This window comes from Ambystoma mexicanum, chromosome 5q, assembly GCF_040938575.1.
Source record: "Ambystoma mexicanum isolate Mex_15411 chromosome 5q, UKY_AmexF1_1, whole genome shotgun sequence".
Classification (NCBI taxonomy): Eukaryota; Metazoa; Chordata; class Amphibia; order Caudata; family Ambystomatidae; genus Ambystoma; species Ambystoma mexicanum.
The window spans coordinates 365,131,987-365,153,505 of NC_090933.1; the positions used below are offsets into that span (position 1 = coordinate 365,131,987).

At 45.6% G+C, this 21,519-nt stretch overlaps 1 protein-coding gene across 2 annotated transcripts in view; it reads right to left on the reverse strand.

Moving 5' to 3' along the window:
* Window positions 1-21,519, reverse strand: part of SMCHD1 (structural maintenance of chromosomes flexible hinge domain containing 1) — a 3,133,956-nt gene that overhangs the window by 2,805,685 nt on the left and 306,752 nt on the right. For both annotated transcript variants that reach the window (XM_069620859.1, XM_069620860.1), the window contains exon 8: window positions 7,578-7,744. In XM_069620859.1, coding sequence (XP_069476960.1) covers window positions 7,578-7,744 — 167 coding nt within the window. The remainder of the gene's footprint in view (window positions 1-7,577; window positions 7,745-21,519) is intronic.

The window sequence follows — 21,519 nt, forward strand, 5'->3', positions numbered from 1 at the left end:
GAAGTAGGCCGCAAATCTTCTGGAATCCTCCAAAAGGTTGTTTCGACGAAATCTTCACCCTTGAGGGGCGTAGGAAAATCCTGCAACGGGTACCCGTTAACGGGAGTAGAAACGGTGGAGCTTGAGGCTCGATTAACCGAAAAATGTGAAAATTCACCTGAAAAAGTGCGAAAACGCAGCAAAAAGCTCGAGAGCTAAGCACGAGGACTCCCAACACTTGAACGTGCGGTAAAAATCTGAAGATGGCTGCCAGAGGCAGGGCTTAGGGAGATGGCAGTCATTGGCTGTGGTCAGTATGACGCAGAGATCAGTGATTGGTTACTACTACGAAAGACAGATCAGAAACAAAACTGATACCGATACTGATTTTTCTTTACCGAGGATTCCCAGCCTGACGACGGGGAATATTCATGAGCATGTGAATCCATGCCAGACCCCATGCTGGAGAAATTGTTCTTTATACTGTTTTCAAGTTGTGATTCAATTGTCATCTTATGCTTGCTGTATGTTACTTGTTCTCATGTAAAGCACTAAGGGCTATATAAATTCAATAAAATACAAATACAAATACTTGCCCTTGTTTCTTAAAATCTTCTTCAGCTGTATCAGTTATTGGGATAATCCAATCCCTGCCGCATTTATTTCCTACTGCGCTGAAGTTGCTTTTAAATTTGGGATTATCCATAAAGACTAGGGAGGGGGGGTGTTCTTTATCTGTAAACCTTCAGGGATTATTATGGCTCTTAAATATTCGAGCATCATTGTCCCATGAAGCTCAGTTCAAACAAGTATTTCTGTTCAATTAGTTCTAGCTGTTTTTCCCACAGTTTGGGGCTGCTGCGTCTGTCTGCAGGCCCAAATCGAACACTCCCCTGCCTGTGCAAATAATCAGCGATTCTAAGGTAAAACAGCCAACTGGTGAGTTTTGATTAAAAAAAAACAAAACACATTTTGACACTAAACTAATAGTTTGGTGGTGGGATGCACATGTGAACACTCCGGTGTTAAATACAACGTTCAAAGTGAAAAACATTGTAAAAAACCTGAAACCGCATCTGCTGCAATAAAGAGGAACGTCAATTAAGAGTCCTAAGTATGCGAACTCTGGCTGGATGAACGTATATACATATGTTATGTGAGATTGAGTTTGGAAATGATGGAAGAAAGTTTTAATTGCAGTAGTTGCCAAATGAGAAAAGAAGGGTCTACCCTACTAAGCAAGACATTTCGACATTACACATTGAACATGAGGATAAAAAGAAATTATCTTTGTGGGGCGTGGCTTGCAGCGCGGTCGATGCGGACGTTCTGCTAAAGGCCTCCACATAAAGCGCAGTGTTTAGAAAGTTTAAGTAGTGCTTCCCGCTTCATGGTACAACCTGCATGCCCAGGACTGGGCGTGGGAACCTGCGAGGGATGACTGAGGAGCCCAGACAGACAGGATCTCACATGGGTGCTGAGCTATGCCGAATCGCTGCAGGCCCACAATCACCTTGGAGAAAATTCCAAATGGCCCTGTGGCACTTCTAGCTGGGCCTCCCCGTATTGACCGCATATAAACACATGAAGCATATAGCAAGTAACCTGAAAGCGTCACCGGAGGCTTATGCGCACTCTGAGTGGTAAGCAGAGCATCCGCGCCTCTCTATTCCTCCATCGCGCCCCTGCCCAAGAGTAAACCGGAGCTCTGCAAACACACTAAGGAAGCATGGCAAATCGGGATCGGCGATCACTTGAAGCAGAGCCCTGGAGCCTTCATGGTGGACATCCATCCGTTCTTCTAAGCAGTCAGGGGCCATGGGGACTCTGTGGCAGCACTTCTCTGACAGTTCACAGATGAAGAAAGCACCATCCGGCTGTGAGGAATGAGAGGCAGGCGGCAAGACTGAAGTTGCAAATAACTTTCAGGGGTTCCAGGTGTTAATATCCCAGCAAAAATATTGCCATACAAAAATATTGCTATATTTTTGCGGCGATATTAAAAAGGCATGGATCCTGCGGGGGACACCCCTGCAACCCCTGCATTATTTTTAAAGCAGCGGGGGACACCCCCGCAAACCCTGCTCCTAAAAACCCCAAAATCTATCCCCCCAAAAATATCACCTATGGCCGTTCCAGATGACCATATATACGGCGATATTTTTGGTGGGGTTAATATGTAGTGATACCACTTTTAAGGTGCGTGGTGCAGTCCCCTCCTAAGAACAGCTTGGCCAGTACCCCAATTCTTTCCTTTTTTAGTCATGGATTACCTCACGGGGGCTCAGCTGGAGATCTAAAGTTAACCTGCTGCCTCCTAGTGGGAGCCCTCACACGAGAACAGAATTCTGCAGTCCGTCCCCGTCGAGGCTGATTGGGCCTAGATAGCCTCAGAGTTCCCAAGCCCCCAGGCCACCTGGGTTGAAAGGTCAACACATATTGACTGGGTGAAGTATCACACAGGCAAGAACCCCCCAAATGACACGAATTACCTTGTAAACATTTTAAAGCCCAGAAAAAATGCAGATATCTGCACAATGTTATTGCCTGCAGATAAAGGGAGAAGGCAAGATCTGGCAAAATCTCTACCTCAGTCTCAGAGGGATCCGGCTGGTCAGCTAGCCACTAAGGACGATATCCAATCCTTCATGCTGGACATCAAAGCGGAATTTCGAAACTGCATGTCCGAGATTTCCACCAAGGTAGCGTGGCTAGATCAAAGAGTCGTAGAAGTAGAACAAAGATTGGGTGAAACGGAGGAACATGTTCTGGACCACTCAACCACACTACAAGATATACAAGAAATCCGATCTTTGGAGAACAGGAACGAGATCTTGGAGTACAAACAGGAGGACATGGAGAACAGGGCCCGAAGAAATAACTTGCGCATTAGATGAGTGCCCTCATCAGTCCCGGACCAAGCCCTAAATGAGTACGTAGGGGATTTCTTTCAAACTCTTTCGCCACATCTTGATAAATCAATGCTCCTATTGGACTGCCCCCACAGATTGCGCACTTGCAGGGGTTTGATGCCAGACTCTCCCTCGGATGTCATCACTCGGATCCACTTCTTTACTACTAAACAGGAGATCTTAGCGGTGGATCTCGCCGGCGATTAATTAACATTTCAAGGTTCACCCCTACAGATTTTCCAGGATCAAGCGACTGCCACAATTTAAAAACGTAGGTCTCTCAGGCCTCTGACTTTATTCTTGCGTGACCAGAACATTAAATATCGCTGGCTATTACCCACCTCACTACAGTTTACATTCAAGGGGACTTCCCAGACAATCTCTTGCTTGGAGGATCTAGAGGGGATTCTGAGCTCCTCTCCACCAAATAAAGAAGATGGGTCCTTAGTTGGTTCCCTGCAAGGGGCAGAGATCGACAAACCAAAGATGCAGCGCCACCTGGTTGAGAAACCCCAAAGGTCACAACCCATGAAACCGCAACCACATTCCTAACTCAGGGCTGGGCTCACTCGGTTGGGAGTTCCTCCTGGCACCTACGAAATAGCAACTAGCACATAGGAGGCGCCAAGCTACACTCAACATTACGTTTAAGATGGGCTTCACCGGCCAGTGCCCGGCCTCCAGCTAGTTAGATGTCATTTGATGGTCATTGGGGAGATCTGCCCAACATTCCTACGTTTATCTTTTGTGGTTCTGTTTTTTGCTGTTTAGTTTCGAATGAGTGACAGGACAGATTCTTCAGCGACTTAGAGGACATAATCCTTCCATTCTCGGAGGGTCATGTCATCATAAGAGGAGACTTTTTTTGGTGTCCAGGACCTCATGACGGAACTCATGACCCCTCAACCAAAGACTTCAAGATTGCATTGAGCATCCTTCATTTCTTCAAGACCCTGGGGGTGGTGGACATATGGAGTGTGTTACACCCAGGGGAACGAGACTAGACTTTTTTCTCATGTCCACCGCTCCTCTTCCCGGATAGACCAAATTCTAGCATTCCCCCCACCAACTTAGGCCATTTATTAACAAAGATTCACCCCCAGAAATCTCTCAGATCATGCTCCAGTCCTACTGAAGATTAGAAGTTGGGATCCAGCCTCCCCGCCCCAGACCACAATGGCGATTGTATGACCCAGTCTTAAACAATATGGCCCTTAGGAATGGGGTGGCTAAAGCAATACAGGATTACTTCCTGGAGAACCCGACCAAACTCAAGTCCCCACCTACAACATGGGACGCCATGAAGGCAGTGATTCAGGGAGACTTAATTGCCGACTCCGCGGCTTAGCACAGGGGGGAAAAACAGTCTCGAGCTCAGCTGAAACAAGAAATTCTGGTGATTGAGGGTAAATATAAAAAAGGCTGATCCCTTAAACTTCATCATGCCCTCTGTTCTTCCCGGAATAAATTAGAGGCCCTTTACGCTGAAGAGACAGCTCTCTCCCTCTCAATGACGAAGTAAGGGTGCTACAACAAGAGCAATAAGACCAACCAGTTCCTGGCAGGAAAATTAGCCCAATCTAAAAAACGCAATACTATTACGGGCCTAAAAGATCGACGGGGATAACGCAATATGGGAGCAGGCTAAGCAACAGCTGGCGAAATCCCATTTAATAGAAACCATAGCAGCTCCGGCCCCGTCCCTTCAGGATCAGAAGATCTTTATTAAAGAAGCTCCCTTGCCACTCCTCCCTGGGGAAGACAAAGAAGCCTTAAAATCTCCTATTCAGCAAGAAGTGGATGCAGTAATTAAATCCTTGAAATCTAGGGCCCCAGCCCCCGATGGGTTTTCAAGTAAAATGTATAAACTTCTTAGAAGCCAGCTGCTAGTCCCAATAACAGCCCTTTTCAATTTGTTTAGAGAAACATAACCCCTCTCAATGCAGACCTCCACTACTATTTTATTGTTAATACCGGAGAAGGATCCAAAGGAACGTACCTCTTATAGGCCAATTTCTTTGTTAAATACTGATGGAAACATCTGGTCTAAAGTATTGGCAAACCGCTTGGCTCCACTTCTCCAAGCATGGAGTGAGGCTGACCAAACAGGCTTCGACCTAGGGAGAAGACTGGGGGAAAACATCAAGTGAGCTCTTAATTGAATAGAAACAGCAGACCAGGAAAAATGTGCCCTTCTAGTACTAGATGCCACAAAGGCATTTGATAAGGTATACTGGGCCTTTATGCATCAGACTCTGGAGGCATTCCAATTTGGGCCCTGCTTCCGAAAAAATGGTTTCGGCCATCTATGTAGCCCCTACTACTTTACCCCGGTTAAATCGGGAACAAACATCCCCTGTCCCCCTACCATGTGGGACCCGACAAGAATGCCCTCCTTCTCCTCTCTTATTTGCTCTAATTATGGAGCCCTTGGCCCAACGCATACGCAGTAACCCAGGGGGATCATGATCCGGGGTTCTCAACATAAAGCATCCCTCTATGCCGATACAAAAAAAACGCATTTGATGTTTTTTTTGTCGATGCTTTTATGTCAAGGGTATGGTTGTCGATGGTTTGGCTGTCGAGGCAATCACTATAAACCAATATTTTCACGTGTGTTTGGACTGCCCTCTTATCCACTCCTTCGGGGGAAAGCATAACTGCTGTTATAGAAGCTATCACCCATACCAAACTTCTGATGAACCCTGAGAGACTCTCCTTTTAGAAGAGATGTCCTAAATCTGGGGAACGTTCTAAACGAATTCCACAATTACTGCTGGCCGCATGCATCACGACTGCTTGCCGCTGGAAATCCCTAGAGGGGCCGGATCTATCCCTCTGGTGGAAGTATGGGACATTCTGGTGGCGGAAAAAGTCACAGCAGCAAAAGAAGGAAAACTTCACCAGTTTATGAATATGCGGTCGCCTCTGTTGGAATATGATGAAATGTTCCCTGCATTAACATTCAAACCCATCATAGCAAGACTGTTTGTGGGATCCTGACACCGGTAGCAGCGATATCAATTGGGAAGGAGAAATATATGAGGGTTACAAGGAGCCTCAGCCACCCATCTGAAAAAAAAGGTAGATGTTATATTTGTACTGAATATGTCTATTTGTACCTATTTTACAGTATACAATTTTACCATATGTCCAACCGTTTAATAGAAACTGTTAGTAAAACTAAATGTTCGGTGTCCTGATAAAGGCCTAAAGAAAAAAGAAAGGGCTTGATCAAAGAGTAGACCACTATATTGATATATATTTTTTGTATACGAGTATTTAGGTTGCTCCCGAGAGGCAAGAATGACACGAGCGGACAAAGATTGCAAAAAATCCAGTCTGATAGGTGACTAGCCAGAGTTACTTAGTTCAAACGTGTCTCCTAGGGGTGTTTCTTCTGTATTACTTTATCCAATTCCACAAATGAAACCGCTACCTGTACGTACTTCGTGCTGATAAATACATTCTCGAACCTAGTGGAAGCCAATACGTGCTACAAAGCGGACACCAACACTGGTTAGACTTTTGATTGAGGACTTTGCATCTTAATTTTAGTGTGCAGACATACATAAAGAACAAATCCCCCTTTTATTCAGAAAGCACCTAAAAACCTTTATTTTTGAATAGGCCAACCCATTCTCAATACCTTTTTGTGATGTGTCCAGTCTGAACAGAAATGTCCTTGCGTCAATGTGTGCCCTGATGCCTGTGGCGCAATATAAATAAATAAAACTAATTTCACTGAATACTACCTGTACAATTTGAGAGACCACTACAATCTCCTCAGACATTTGCTCTACACCTATGGGACTCAGTTAAGGGTGATTTCCTCTATATAAGCAGAGGTTAGTCAGATACTCTGATCTGCAACTGAATTGTTTAAGTTCATATTTCCTTGTCTGTGGGTTGTTTGGGTTGTTTGGGTTGCTTTACTAGTCCTCGTCAGTTTCCCATTATTGTGTATTTTAAATGGCGAACTATGTGAATACTGGAAATCGTGTTCGTCTCTAAATGCAGTAAGGCATTTCTTTGGGGTCAGTGGCCTTTGTCTTCAGTGTGCCTACCTCCTTACCAGCACGCTTCATGTCAAAAGGGCAACTCTCTGGGAACTGAGGCAATGACTGATAACTTAGTTGACAGCTGCTATTTCACTTTTTCAATCAGTCATCAATGCCACCTCAGCGATTACCAATTTTATCATAACAATGTAATCGGGAAACTAGTGAACAAATAAGAAGTCATATTTAAAAAGGACAACAAAAAGTCAAATGTATGCCATGAAGAGTTGTTTTATATCAATAAAATGCTTAAAGGAGCAAACAACATTGAGTCAAAGGCTGAGGTTGGGGTAGCTAGCCAGAATTTGGCAAAGGTTCTCTTTCTACTTTAATCTAGAATATAATACATTAATTTGTTTAATAATTATTACAAGTATGTTTTCTTCAAGCAGTCTACTAAACAGGTTTGATCAATTAGGACACGCCCAAGAGTTCTGGAGTAATAGTTGAGTCCATTACATACACATATAATTTGCACTGCATGAGTTCTGTTTTACACAGACACTATTGGGGAGAAGGAAGGAAGAACAGTCCAACTTCAATTCCCACTCAGAGGATACTACATACACATACTTTGAATTTTGTCTTGGAGTGCCTGAAAATACATTGTTTGAGCAAGACTTACGCCAATTGTCTTGTCCATTGATTAAAATAATTCTTCAAGAACTGCATATGAACTGGTTCCACTCCTGTAATCACCACTGCAGTGAAGCTTTTCTTGCTCTTCTCTTCCAAAATCAGATTATGTAGGAACTTTTCTTCATCACTGGTAATATGTGCAGAATCTGCAGGCTACATTCAAAACAATGAATATTTGGCCATCGACGACATGCGAGTGCCATGCAAAACATTAGCATAAATATTACAAGTCATAGCATTTTTTAGTAACGGATCATTTACAAGAGCGATATTTCACAATATCCACTGAGTGCCATTATGCACACATACATCAACATATAACAAAGCTGCTGAAAGTATACATTTAAATCGGACACATCGGTTATCTGGGGATCAAGAATAGACAAACGTTACTGTAATTTGTGAAAAGACAACCAAGTAGACCAGTAACATCATCTTGTTAAAGTGATAGAACGTTATAAGTGGCTGGACCTGGAGAGAAGAGGGAAGGCCTGCAGCATAAAATAAACAAGGTATACAACAGGGGAAGAGGGAGCAAGGTAAACTGTGGCAAAAGAGGACTACCGAATCTGCCCCCTAACAACTGTCACAAAGTTTCCATGTGCAAATATCAAGAAAAAGAACTGAACTGTTCCAGAAGCTTTGTGGAGAAAAGATTGTGCCAGATGGAGGAGTGAGCCAATGACTCTGCAGCACTGAAGTGCTATGATCCTATGACAAAGACATGCTTGTTCAGAAGGACTATGCTGTAAAGTACTGTGGCTTTGGTGAGATGCCTGCAGGGTGGAGGTTTTCTAGGTGAGCATTAGTAAAGTGGCAGTGCAGGAGTCGTGGTGTAACAAGGCTGCAGAATTTGTTTCTGACCCTCGTACATAGAGGTAAGTAAACCCTGGATATAGAATTTAGGAACCCTGATGAAAATGGGTGGGCCAGGTGTGTGTGAGAGAGATGCTTGCTTATCTTTTGGTTGCCCATTTACTGTATCTTTCCAAGTAGGCCATCCTTATTTGTTGTGTACATGTGACAAGGCCAATAGATATTCTTGTCAAAAGGGGCAGGACCCTTCTCAGCAGGAGGTGAAAGGCCTACCAAGGTTAATGTCAGAGACCGTCCCTACCCCTGAGGTGGAAAGTTGCAGCAGTGAAGGTCCCAATTCCTGCACCCCTTTGTACCAATCTGCATTTTTACAGAACCATGTCTCCAGCCTTGCCTCAATCTGCATATGCTAGCTAGTATCCTATTGTATTTTCAGATGCAAACACTCAAGAGAAGAAAGAAGCAAGGAGTGCTGGTAACAGAAGAAATCATCTGCCCGATCAAATCTCCAGCGCCGCAGGGACCCAATCATTTTGGCGGAGCAGCTACCAAGAAAGACTTGAATTTCAGCCGTGCGGCAGCACAGAGTTGCCATAACACTGCCCAGAATAGCTGTGCAAAGAGATGGGACCAGCAAAGTTTGCCAGCATTCGTCCTGCAACTGGAAAATAGCACTCGTCACCATGGATTTGCTAGGGGACGGCCTGGGGGTTTTCCATATGCAAGCCTGTGAAAAAGACAGAGAAAGTCCAAAGAAAGCTAGAGAGATCCTTAGGGTTAATGGCAGGAAGAGTAACGACCAGTAAAAACAAAACCTCAGTGTTGAAATGCAGCTCTGATGCAGAAAGAAACTGGTCTCTACTCGCCAAGCAAGATCCAGTTGGGGGTGGGGTCTTTTCAGTGGCGATAGCCAGCCTGAGTCAAACATGGATGCTTTCTCCTCACTTAGAGAAATCCGCAATTGACAGGGCTTTGGACCAGGATAGGCAGTGTCAGGCTTGTAAGCTAGAGGACACTCAGGTGTCAGCTCTTTCTGCAGGGCCCTGCCTCTTCATGGATGGAACAGCTGATGCTGAACGCCCAACAGTAACATCAAAGGTAGTGTGGCACCAAGTGAGAGAGGTAGGCAGTAAGCCAGCACCTTTGAATGGTATTTAATCAGAGGGAGTAGTGTCATGAGGGCTAGTGCAGGAAATGAAAACGAGACCTGGAGCAGTAAGAAGAGAGCAGGGTGTCCATGGTGCTCTTGAATAATCGGGGATTCAGGAGAGGGAAGTTGAAATGCCATAGCAGTGGAAAGATCCTGCAATGGCATATAGTTGTCACTCTATCAGAGCCCCGAGTGGAAGGCCACTATGAGAAGAAGGGAAAAAACACAATGAGACCAACCAAAGCAGACCTCTTTTCTCCTCGTTTCCCAATAGACAGGCAGATAATATAACAGCTGGAGTCTTCACAAGAAGTCAGTCTCAATTGAGAGGTTGTAGGGCTTTTAGGTGCAGATAAATACTGTTCAGAGAGCAAAACACACCTTGGAAACTATTTGCATCCTGTAAATGCCCACTGATGACCAGGTGTCCTGATTCCTTTGGACCCAGTGTTGTCTGACAAGATGGTAGAATTTCTTTATGACAAAAGACTAACCAAAGGTTCAGAAGGTGCTGCAGCAAAAGGGCCATTTTGGCCACTCTAAGGGACCCAGAGAGAAAGGCATAGGTATCATCAGTTACCTGAAACGTGCCAATTATTCCAAAAAGGTAAGAAAATACAATTTCCCAGCCTAAGACAGAGCAGGCAACAGAAGAGAAGAGCAATTCTTGTTCTACTCACAGGCTCAGGGGTCGCTATTCTTATTAATAAATCACAACATTACATGAAGTGTCCCGAGATTCCCTCTGGAAAGCCTTGCTCGTTGCAGGCACTATTGGGGACACTCTCTGACATTGATAAATATCTGATCCCCAAACTGTTATACCCCAGATTTCTATAATTGGGTTAACCAGAAACTGTCTACTTACATTAGCAGTGCCACAATCTGGGGCACAACTCTCAGAACTGACCGGGGCAGGTTTGTGAGAGCCGTGAGTTTCTCTTTAGGTCCTTAAAGAATCTCCATCATACAACTGATGTTGTCTGTTTGATAGATGTGTGGAAAACACTTAACAAATAAGCCAAGACGTTTACATATAGTGCATTATTTCCAGAACTGCTAACAGAATATACTTTTTCCATTTGTCATGTGCATTCCAATACATGTCGGGAGTGTTCTATCCTTCCTTGCACACTCTCAGATTATTCTCTGGTTCTTCTAATGTTGAACCTCCCTCGACTGGCATACCCCTGAAGGAGCTGGGGTTTTAAAAAGGACAGCCTTCAGGACCTAGCCTAATACTTTAAATAAAAAGATTACAGAGTTCTTCGATAGAAACGGGCACTCCGTGAAATCTAGAATTACCATTTGGGAAAGCTTTAAATCATGTTTAAGAGAAATGTCTCAGAGGTGCTTAGATCCATTAGATCCAGACAGAATTAGTTGGTTATGGAAAACGCTTCGGTTGAATAGATCATACTGGCGAATATCCCAAATATACTAGAGAAATGTAGCTTAACATCTTCCCAGGAGGTGAAGTTACTCGGGTGGGTGTCCACAGCTCAGAGTTATGGGTAGGGCGAAAAGAGTGGGTTTCACTCACTGTTTGTTGGTCACAGAGCATTGACATTTCCAGATTATGTAAAGAACCACTATAGCAAATAGGTCTTTATCCCGCCGAAAAAAAGAAATGTTACTCATCGTAGTGACTACAGTACTCCTAGTCCAAAGTCCCCTTTCCTCCATACTTGTGGGAGCTCCTGCCAAGCAGGGATGCGATTGGAGCCCTAGCACAGCAACACATTCTTCCCCTTAAAGAACTTTCAGAGGCAGGCTGCATTTGCAAAGCACGGCCCCACCATGTCTCAGCCTTCAATGTTGTGCACCCCCTCAGTCTCTTTATTCTTTGAGAAGACCAGTAGGACGAACTACACCTAGGGGGATGGAAAGAGGTTGTATGGAGGAATTGGGACTTCTGACACCGGTGAGGGGACCAAATTAACACATGCAGGTAAGCATCTTGGAGATGCAAGATCCAAGGTGGCCAGCCAGTCACCCGGGTGCAAAGAAGTCTGTACTAGAGCCGGAGTCGTAATCTTGAACCTTTCATGGGGTAAGAAAAGAATGAAAGAACAGAACAGAGGTCTAGAAATGTCAGACGGCTTGCCTTGTTCTTTTGGGGGGTGTCAAAGAACCATTAATAGAATTTCTGTACCCCCTCTGACTGTGGAACATGATCTATTTCTTCCATCAGCAGTGGATTTTGAATCCCGTGATGCAGGGGCTCAGCCTCACAGCGGGGTGGACAGGAAGGTATTTGTATTTGTTTATTTATAACGCGCAGACCATCAGGGCGCAAATTAAGCAAGGTTACATACAAAGCATAAGGACATACATGAACATTTACGAATTTGTGCAGGGTTGCATACAGAGCATATATACATATAGGTGGAAGGCAATGCATAAAATAAGCAGTGTCGCATAGCAATGTGCTATGCAATTCTGTAGGTTTGCTAATTAAATCGACACTTGTGCAGCAAAGTTAGCTATTTAAGTTACCCTGTTCAGTGAAAGCACTGCTCACACTGAATTCCTCTCTGGCTCTCAAGGCTCCTGCCACCCTCTTCTCACTGCAAGTTCAAATGGGCTAATGAGTGCAATAGTAATCATCTCCTTCACTCTAAAGTGCCAAAGACCTATTTGGGAGTGTTAGCCAAGATTTTTCTTCTTTTTCAAACAATTGAAAACCAGAAGTAATCGGGAGGATACTTTTTTTAAGCCAACTATTTCCTCTAAGGCAAAGACCAGTATGTGTAACTTTATTAAAAACAGCCATGCAATTCTATTCCTAACAATTTAAGTTGTTGCACAATGCATAACTACAGTATTGCTTTCTGTAGAACACTGCATTGTTTCCATGGTACAGTAAAGCTTAGGTTAGTGTATCTAAATGTCATAGTGTCAACTAGATTTTTTTGTTTTGTTGGAGAAGATTCATCACATTGGTGAGTGAACACTTTTGTGGAAAATGTACATGATCACATGGCCAGCTGCTTTTAATGGCAGATCTAGTTCTGTGAGGTGCTGGTTGCATATATCTGTGCAAATGGTGCTCAATGCATGAGCGATTTTATACCAATTATCCTGAAAGTGAGATGGCAGCAAACTACAATATTCCATCTAGTTTGAACAGTTCTCTGCTTGCTTTGCCATCTGCTCTGCTTAGTCTCTTACATTATTTTCTCTTACATAATGAATAGACAAGGCTAAATAGATGTTTACGCAAAATAATGATCAATAGTTCCATTCAAACTGTCCATCGACCCATCTACTGCAATACCACACACTGTAGTTATCCTCCACAGCTCACTTTGCTTTATGATTACGTTTGCATTATATATTAGCACCTGTGGTAGAGAGCTGGCAAAACTGTTTTCAGAGCTTTTTTATCATATCTATTTATTTGTGTCCATTCATGCAGCTAAATGTTTACATTTTACAGACACTCAGCCAGAGCCTGCAAAGTCCACTTGCGTAGCCAAGTAGATTTTATGACGGGAGAGTACCATTTGCAGGGGACATTTGAAACTTTTATGTAACATTTACTTTTTTGCAGTAACGGTCAAATCAGTTTCACTGCGCATATCTGGCAGCAGTGTGCCAAACAAAGTGTGTCTGTGGTGACATACAATACTTTACAGAAAGTGCATTTACATTTTGTGTCACCCGTTGCTATGGGCATGTGCATTTCTTTTAAGTAGAGTAGGAAAACTAAATTACTTAACCACTAGTGGAATTTTAAATAATTTTCAAGGCCTGATTCGTCTTACTAATATCTTACTTGAGCGGTACACAAAAATGCTTTATTGATGCTCATTTTATGTTTTGGATGCAAATAACCTTTGGTGACATTAAACATATTGGTACAACATTGGTAATCAAATGGGTGTGTTTGCTAATCAAGAACATTTTAATTAGCAATCTCTGCTAATCAATTTTTGAAAACTAATTTATGCCTTGGGAAGAGGAAGACAATAGTCTTTGCCCAGCACTGAAAACGTCGAGGTGTCGCTGGTTATGGATTTCCAACTGCTGAAGTGGTGAGGGACTCTGCCCCCTACTGTGGTGCTGTGGACCTCTAGCCTCACGTCAATTTAAGGACGTAGTTACTGGAGCAGATGTGGGCACATAGAAGAAAACTCAATGGGGTGGTGGGTGACAAGCCTTCTTGCAGGAGGTACTGGTTGATCTTTCTGCCCAATTGAGATGATCATGAGACCTCCTTGATTCTCAGGCTTTGAAAATTCGTATTCTGGAGAAGTATCCAGACCACTTGCTGATGCAAGCACTCATGTAGGTTTTGTATTTTAGATTGAGGGTCAATTAATTCTTCAGGGACTGGTCTTGTGCCAAATTTAACACCAGCAGGAGAAATTTCTTCATCTGCTGATGACTCTCCTTTGTATATGGATGACATGATCCTAAAAAAATCATGTCTACTCTCAGGATGAAAGATCTTTTCAGGTGGCATAGGTTTTGATATTGGCATAGGCATGGGAGTCGACAAACACGTCGATAGAGTCGATGTTGTAGCTACAATCTTCGATACTGTCGAGGTAGCCTACGAAGGAATCGTGGAAGGAGTTGTCGAGAACTGTCGACTGTACACTCAGCGTCTTTAGGTGGAGTCATCGACGCCTTGTACTCGACTGTCCTCGATGGCTTCGAGGACGTTTTCGATGCAGCCTTTGAAGACGTATGAGAGTTTGACGCCATCTTCTTTACATCTACCTCCGATGCACCGGTAGGCTTTTTCCATGTAGTGTCTGGGAAGAGTCCCTGGATGAGACCCTCGACAACTTTGTCGGGTTTTCTTGTTTTAGATCTTCCCCCGTCACTTTTCTTGTAAGCCGAGGCATGGTCTACGTCAGACTTTTTTGAGGGGGTCTGGGCCGCGTTCTCATAAATCATTAACATAGAAACCCTAAAAGGCTTCCCATTTTGTCAGAGAGTCATTTCTTGAAGGACATGTTATAAATTCCTCAGATGACGTCGAGGAAGACGAGGGAGACCGGTGTCTTTTTTTTGCCTTTTTGGAGAAGAGGACTTTCCTGATCTGCTCCTCGATCTCGATTTTTTATGATGTTTCATCGAAGACTCAGCCGAGTCCTCTCTCCCCTTCGAAGAAAACTTCGAGGATCTCTCCCCCACTGCCAATTTACCTCTTTGTTCTTTTAAGGCCTTATGGGTCATCGACTGACAAGAACCACAGTCATCTATACAATGGTCAGAGCCGCGGCACCAGAGGCAATTTTTAAGGGGATCAGTCAGCGACATCTTTTTCCCACATTTCTGGCATTTCTTGAATCCAGTTTTCGGTGTGGAAGGGTTCGATGAAGACGACATTTACTGAAGCGCTGTTATAACTATCCGAAGCGAAGCTAACGGAAAAACTGAACTGAGGCCAACGGGCACACTCGAGGCATTTATACAGCGATGACATCAGTGCTCCAAAGCAGCAAAGCTGAAGGTAAGGATATATCTAAGATGAGGAATACGTGGGAGGACACAATCCATTTGAAAGGGCTTTCTCTGCTGCCTTGGTTTAGCTGGAGCCTTAGTAATGGATGTCAATAATTTCACCGTCTGGGCAGTTGCCTTCTTTTTGTTGAGCTCCTAGACTATATCCAGACTAAAGAGCTCTACACATTCAAAGAGCAAATCCTGAATTGTCTACTGCATGTGTGGCTGAAACTTGGTGGGTCTCTGCCTTTCATTGCAGAGCTGCCCCCATTGACATACTCAAAGTCACAGTGCAGAGATGGTGGCAGGAAGCCTTCATCATGTCCTTTGCAACTTGGCGAACCTTATCGAAATGATAGCAGAAACCTGACCACTATTCTTCCAGAAGCAGGCTCCCTAGCTCTTGGCTGCAGCCGATACTGCCTCTGCATTAGCCTGCCTAAGGCTTAGGGAGTCCTTCCGATAGGACTTTTCACCAACAAAGCCCAAAATGCGGTCGTCCTACCCTAAAATGCCTTGAAAGGAGGAAGATGAGGAAGAAGTCTGAGGTTTTTGAAAAATAGGTAGCCGTCACCACTACTGACCAATGCGCCAGAGGCTGTTCCCCCTGGCAAGGTTTTCCACAGTGAGAGGTCGGTAGAAAAAGTCCACAGGGTTTTGTTTGGGAGGAATGAAACCCAAGACTGGCGTGGGCCCTGACAGCTATGGGGAAGTCGCTTGAGTCACCAGTAGAATGTGGCATCAAATGTGTCAGAGGTATTAGTGTGAGGGGCACGTCAGCTTGAGAGAAGTCATCCTTTTATTTAGGATCTGTGAGGTTGGCAGGGGCAGGCGGAGGAAGATCAGGTGTGTGGGTGCATGAGGGGCATCCAGTTGGAGGTGAAGGAGCAGGCAAGAGGCCAGTAGCCAGCAGCAACGTCCGGACTTGGAGGCAAAGATGGAGCAGGTACCCTGTGCTGCAACTCCATCACCAGACTCTGTAGTGTGACCAGGATGGCCACAGAAAGGTCACAAGGCTTCGCTTGAGCAGAAGCCTGCCTTGGAGGGGCCCAGTGGGAGGAGGAACCGCTTGTGTGGGTGGCTGTGCCACCGAAGTACTGGCTGGAGTAGTTGACGGTACATTCACCTACTCAACATCAGCAAAAAACAGACCATCCTGAACTTCAAAATCTGCAGCACTGATAGGTTGCAATATGTCTTCAGGATGGGCTATAGAAGCACCTGGAACAGCAGGAGGAACATATGGAGCCAGCATAAAAAGAAGATGAGTACACATAGGCATTAGAAAGACCAAAAGCACAGACGCTGAATCTCCATAGTGGGAAACCCCTCATGGAGCCACAGACAAGGAAGCATGCACCTTGGGCGTGGGAGAGGTGGTCGTAGTGGTTACAGATGTCGCTGGAATATGTTGCCCTGTCGACGTAGTCAACAAGGTCATTGTTGGAATGGGCGTCAAATGGATGTAGACTGGGTCGTTGATGGAATAGTAGACTTGACCTGGTCGTAGATGAAGACGTGGTTGACAGGTCAGTAGGTGATGTCGATGAGTGCTTCATCGCAGAAGAGGAGTGCAAATCAGCAAATGTCAAACAGGTGCTTTGTTGAAGAAGCAGACTTGGCTGATGTTGGCGTCAACAAAGGGAAACCAGAGTTTCGGTCATATGTTTTTGCTCTATTCCCAGGGGAGGATTCATTGTGGGACCTTCACCTCTTGGATAAAGAAGTATGTTCAAGGGGCTTGCTCTACCCGAGAGAAGCATGGCTACTGACCGAGGCTGTATCACCAGCACCATCAGAAGCTCAGCACCATCATCCAATCATGTCACTAACCTTCAGCGATGGTCTCAAAGCGTTTAGCTGGAAAAAAAACTGGCAGATGGAGCAGTCATCAATCTCATGGTCGGGTTAAAGACAATAGAGGCAGTTGTGAATATCTTCCACAAATGCGCTCTTCATGTGAAGTAGAACAATCAATGAAAAGGCTCTTCCACCTGATGTAAGCAAGCACTTCATGGACAATTCCAATGCCTCAAAGAAAAAGAGCCAAAGAAGCACCTCCAAAAGGCATAGAGAAGCATGGACAATACCACTAACTGGTGGTAAAAATCGATGAAGCAGTAGAAGAAATGAAGATTTTTTGAAGACTCCAACGGTACCAAGTCAATTTACCGAAAATAATTCAGAGAGGTACATTTCACTGAAAAATTTCATTTAGTCAAAGTCAAACCTGGGTGTAATTTTTGCATCTAACTTTGGCCATTGATTGTAACCTGCTAGCCCAGTGGGCATTCAATACTGCTTGACCTGCTTACTCCTCCCTCTGCCTCCTCTCTTTTCCAATCAGGACGCTTTCTGCTTCTCTCATCTATTCCAACTGCTTCTCTATCAATTATCCTTCCCGTCTCACAAAGTCTGGAAAAAAGAAATTTAAAAAGGATATCTTAGCCTCCAACCCTGGTCTCCCTATCGCTGATACCTATACCAGCGCTTCTTCCAGACAGACCCTCACCGACATCCTCTTTGTTGTTCCTTCGCCGGATCTATGGACCCCTCCCATATAATCTCTGTGCTCCGTCCCGTCTCCTCCTCTCCCATTAATGGGGGCACTCGCTGGGATGTCCTCACGGCTTCCTTCGCCTCCTCCAGAGTCATCCTAAATGTCTACCTAAATGGCACTGTCATGATCCAAGGTCCTCAGGCCAATCTCCTCCTCTTTGATAGACGTTTCCCTCACCTCATCAACTTCCTCTCATCTCCAACTGTCCCATCCTCTCACTCATTGGCTTCCTTGCTCACTTTTCCCTCCTCCACTGCCACTCTTCAGGCTACCTCCACAACTCTGCAGGGTGTACCTCAGATTTGTATCCTTCACGGAAGGTCTTTAAAGCCAGCAACCTTCTTCATCTTGCCACTCTCAACTCTCGCTCTGCTGTCAAACACTTCTCTGACATCTGCGAACCTCCTTGAAGAACTGGACCTTGATGTCCTCGGTCTTACGGAGACATGGTTCATGGCCAGCTCTGTCACAAGCTTTGACAGACTACTCCCTGATGGCTAGAAGATCCTCTCCGCACCCAGATCCACTCGACCTGGAGGGGGTGTAGCCCTGGTCTTTCCCAAGTGGATTCCTGCCACTATCATTCCCACTCAGATTTACTCCTCTTTTGAATACCTTGTCTGCAGGCTCTCAATCTCTCCTAATCACTCTCTTACTGTTGCCACTCTCTACCGGCCCCCTGGGCAAATCACCTATTTTCTCTCTGAATGGGCTGACCGCTCTTCCTCCCTCCTTGCGTCAACCACTCAACTCCTCCTCCATGGTGACCTCAACATCCACCTCGACTCTCCCTCATCTCTGCTCTTTCGCAACCTCTGCGTTTCCCTCTCTATCCTCCCGTGTGGCCCGACACACTCTGCTGGACACACATTTGACGTCATGATCTCCCCTGGCCTCCCCCTCTCTAGCCCTCTGATCACTCCTCTCTCCTGGAGTGACCACTGCCTTCTTTCCTCCCATCTCTCACTCTCTTCCACCCTAGCCAAACCCACCCCAACACTGCCACTTACTTTCTCGGACATCCGACATCTGAAGCGTGTGTCAGCTGAGGCTTTCGCTGCCACCTTCTCTCCCCCTCCTCCTCTGGCTGACACAACACCCTGACGAAACCCTGTCCCTTCTCTACTCTTCTATCTCTGACACTCTTGATGCTCTTGCCCCAGTCATGAGGATCCGCTTGAAGTCCAAAGCCAAGTGCAATTCCTGGTATGACTCCAACCTAGCTACACTTAAACGGAAGTGTAGGGCGGCCGAGAGGAAATGGAGGGCTTCTTGCTCATCCTCTGACAAACTGGCCTGTCGCCTGCTCCAAAGGCAATACCGACTCTCTGTCCGCACTAAGAAGAGAGCTCACATTCAAGCCTGTGTCTCCGCGGCATCTAACAACTCGGCCAAACTCTTTAAAATCTAAGGAGCTTGCCAACCATGCGGCAGTCTCCACCCCTCCTCTTGCCTCCAAGACTCACTGCAATGCCCTTGTCTCACACTATCTCAAAAACCCAGGACATCCTGTCCACCCTCTCCCCTCTTCCCCTCCTATTCCCTCTCAGTCTGTGCTTGCAGCCCCCCTTTAACCACCCCTCACCACCACCGTCCTCTTCCTTTCCCATTTTCTCCCCTGACGAGATCACTAGACAAAGCTGATCTATCAAAGCCTTGTCAAAACAGGTTCATCCCTGTTCCTCTAAAACCATCAAGGACCACATTGACATCCTCGATCCGGCCCTTGCCGATTTTTGCAACCACTCCTTTGCCTGAGAATCTTTGCCCTCTCCTCTGAAGCACTCCCTTGTGCACCCTCTTCTCAAGAAACCCACAGCTGATCCTTCCTTTCCGGCTAACTATCGTCCAATTTCCATTACCCCCTTTCTGGGCAAACTCCTGGAAAAGCTGGCCTTCTCAGCTTAAGCTTCATTCCGATTCTGTTGGCTGTCTCCATGACCACCAGTCTGGCTTCAGAGCGGCCAGAAGCACGGAAACTGCTCTCCTGAACATCCGTGGAGATCTGCTCTCTAACCTGGACTCTAACATTCCCTCTGTCCTCATCCTTCTTGATCTCTCTTCTGCCTTCGGCATGGTCAACCACACCATCCTGCTCAACCGTCTCCGTGATAACCTTGGTATCACTGATCAGGCTCTGGCCTGGCTGACCTCTTTCCTCTCTGATCAACCCTCCGAGGTCCAACTGGGGTGCTTCCTATCATCTATCTTCCTCTCTACCTGTGGGGTTCCCCAGGGGTCTAACCTCTCACCCTGGCTTTTCAATCAATACCTGGAAACTCTTGCCCACTGTATTGCCATTTTCTGCTCAAATTCCCAGTGCTACGCTGATGACAACTCATTTTCCGGCTGCCTTCGGCCACCTCCTCTCCCTCTCTCATCTCCGACTGCCTAACTGCCATTCAAGATTGGTGTGCCGCCAATGATCTTTGTCTGAATGCCAGCAAGACTGAGATCCTCCTCATCAGCACACCATCTCCATCCTTTTCCCTCACTCTCTGGTTGGCCTCCCTTGGCCCCCTCCTGCCCCTACCTGCGAGGCTAAGAACCTCGGGGTCACCTTTGATTCCACACTTTCCTTCTCTGCCCATATCTCTGAGGTGTTTTAAAAGTCAAACTTCCTACTGCACCTCCTCAGAGGTACTTTGCCTTTCCTCTCCTTCCCTCAGAAGCTCACTGTCTCCCAAGCTCAGGTACTCTCTAGGTTGGACTATTGTAACAGCCTCTTTCTAAATCTACCTGCCTCCACTCTCTGCCCTCTGCAACTTATCCAGAACAGGACTGCAAGACTTGTCCTTGGCCTCAAGCCATGGGATCGTATCTCTCCAGCTCTTAAATTTCTCCATTGGCTCCCAGTGGATGCAAGGATTAAATTCAAAACCCTCTGCATTGTCCACGAGGCCTTCTGAGGCCTGGGTCCAAAATACCATCAGCTACCCCTCTGCAAAAACCTCCCCTCTCGAGCGCTTCACTCCTCTACCTCTCGAAGAAACGAGCTGGGGGCGTTCTCTATCTTCGGCTGGGGCCTCCCTCTGGAGCAGCCTCTCTGCCACTCTAAAACTTGAGGAGAACCATCTCTGGTTCCGGAATCACCTCAAGACCTTCCTCTTTGCTTCTGCTTTCTCTCCCCCTCTACCCTGCTGACCGGCTCTCTTGGCACTGTACCCTCTTTCCCCTGGGCCCCGGTACCTGCACACCCTGCCGCCCTCCTGCACTGCGTCCTGGCCACCCCTTGCACAGGTGGACTGTCTGTACCCATAGAGCAGCCCCTCTTTCTTTTTTTTCTGCACTTATCAGATTTACCGAGTCTGCTGCCATAAACACAGCACTTGCCACTTGCTGGCTGCACTACCACTGTTCATTGCCTCCATTATCTATTTATTTTTTATTTATTATCTGCTCTACTCTGCTCCGCACTTTCCACTCTCCCCCTTCCATGCACTTTTTCCCTTTGTTCCCTTCCCATGCACTTGCGCGTTCTCAAAGTCACTAGGCCTATTAAGATCGATGTTTTTTTGTGTTCTCCCCTGTTCCCCTCCCTTGCCTAGTAGCGCTCTGAAACACTTGTGTACGAGCGTGATACAAATAAAATATATCAAAATAATATCGAAAAATACCAAAAATGTTAAACAAACATATATAGGGTAATGGGGTAAGGGGTTAAAATGGGTCGGGATGGTGTTACAAGGATAGAAAAGCAGGGGTTATGGGGTCACCCCACCCCCAAACTTAAAAATAAATAAATAAATAAGCTGTATTTTTCGTCATTTTGGCCACGATGAAATGTACCACTCTGAAGTTTTCATTGGTAAAATCACATATAACCCTCCCAACGAGTGTTAAAAAAAATCTGAAGATGGTGTCAGGGGGGTGGAGCAAAGGCTGACTTGTCAGTTGGCTGTGGGGCAATGTACCCAAAATGACAACTAGAGCACTTCA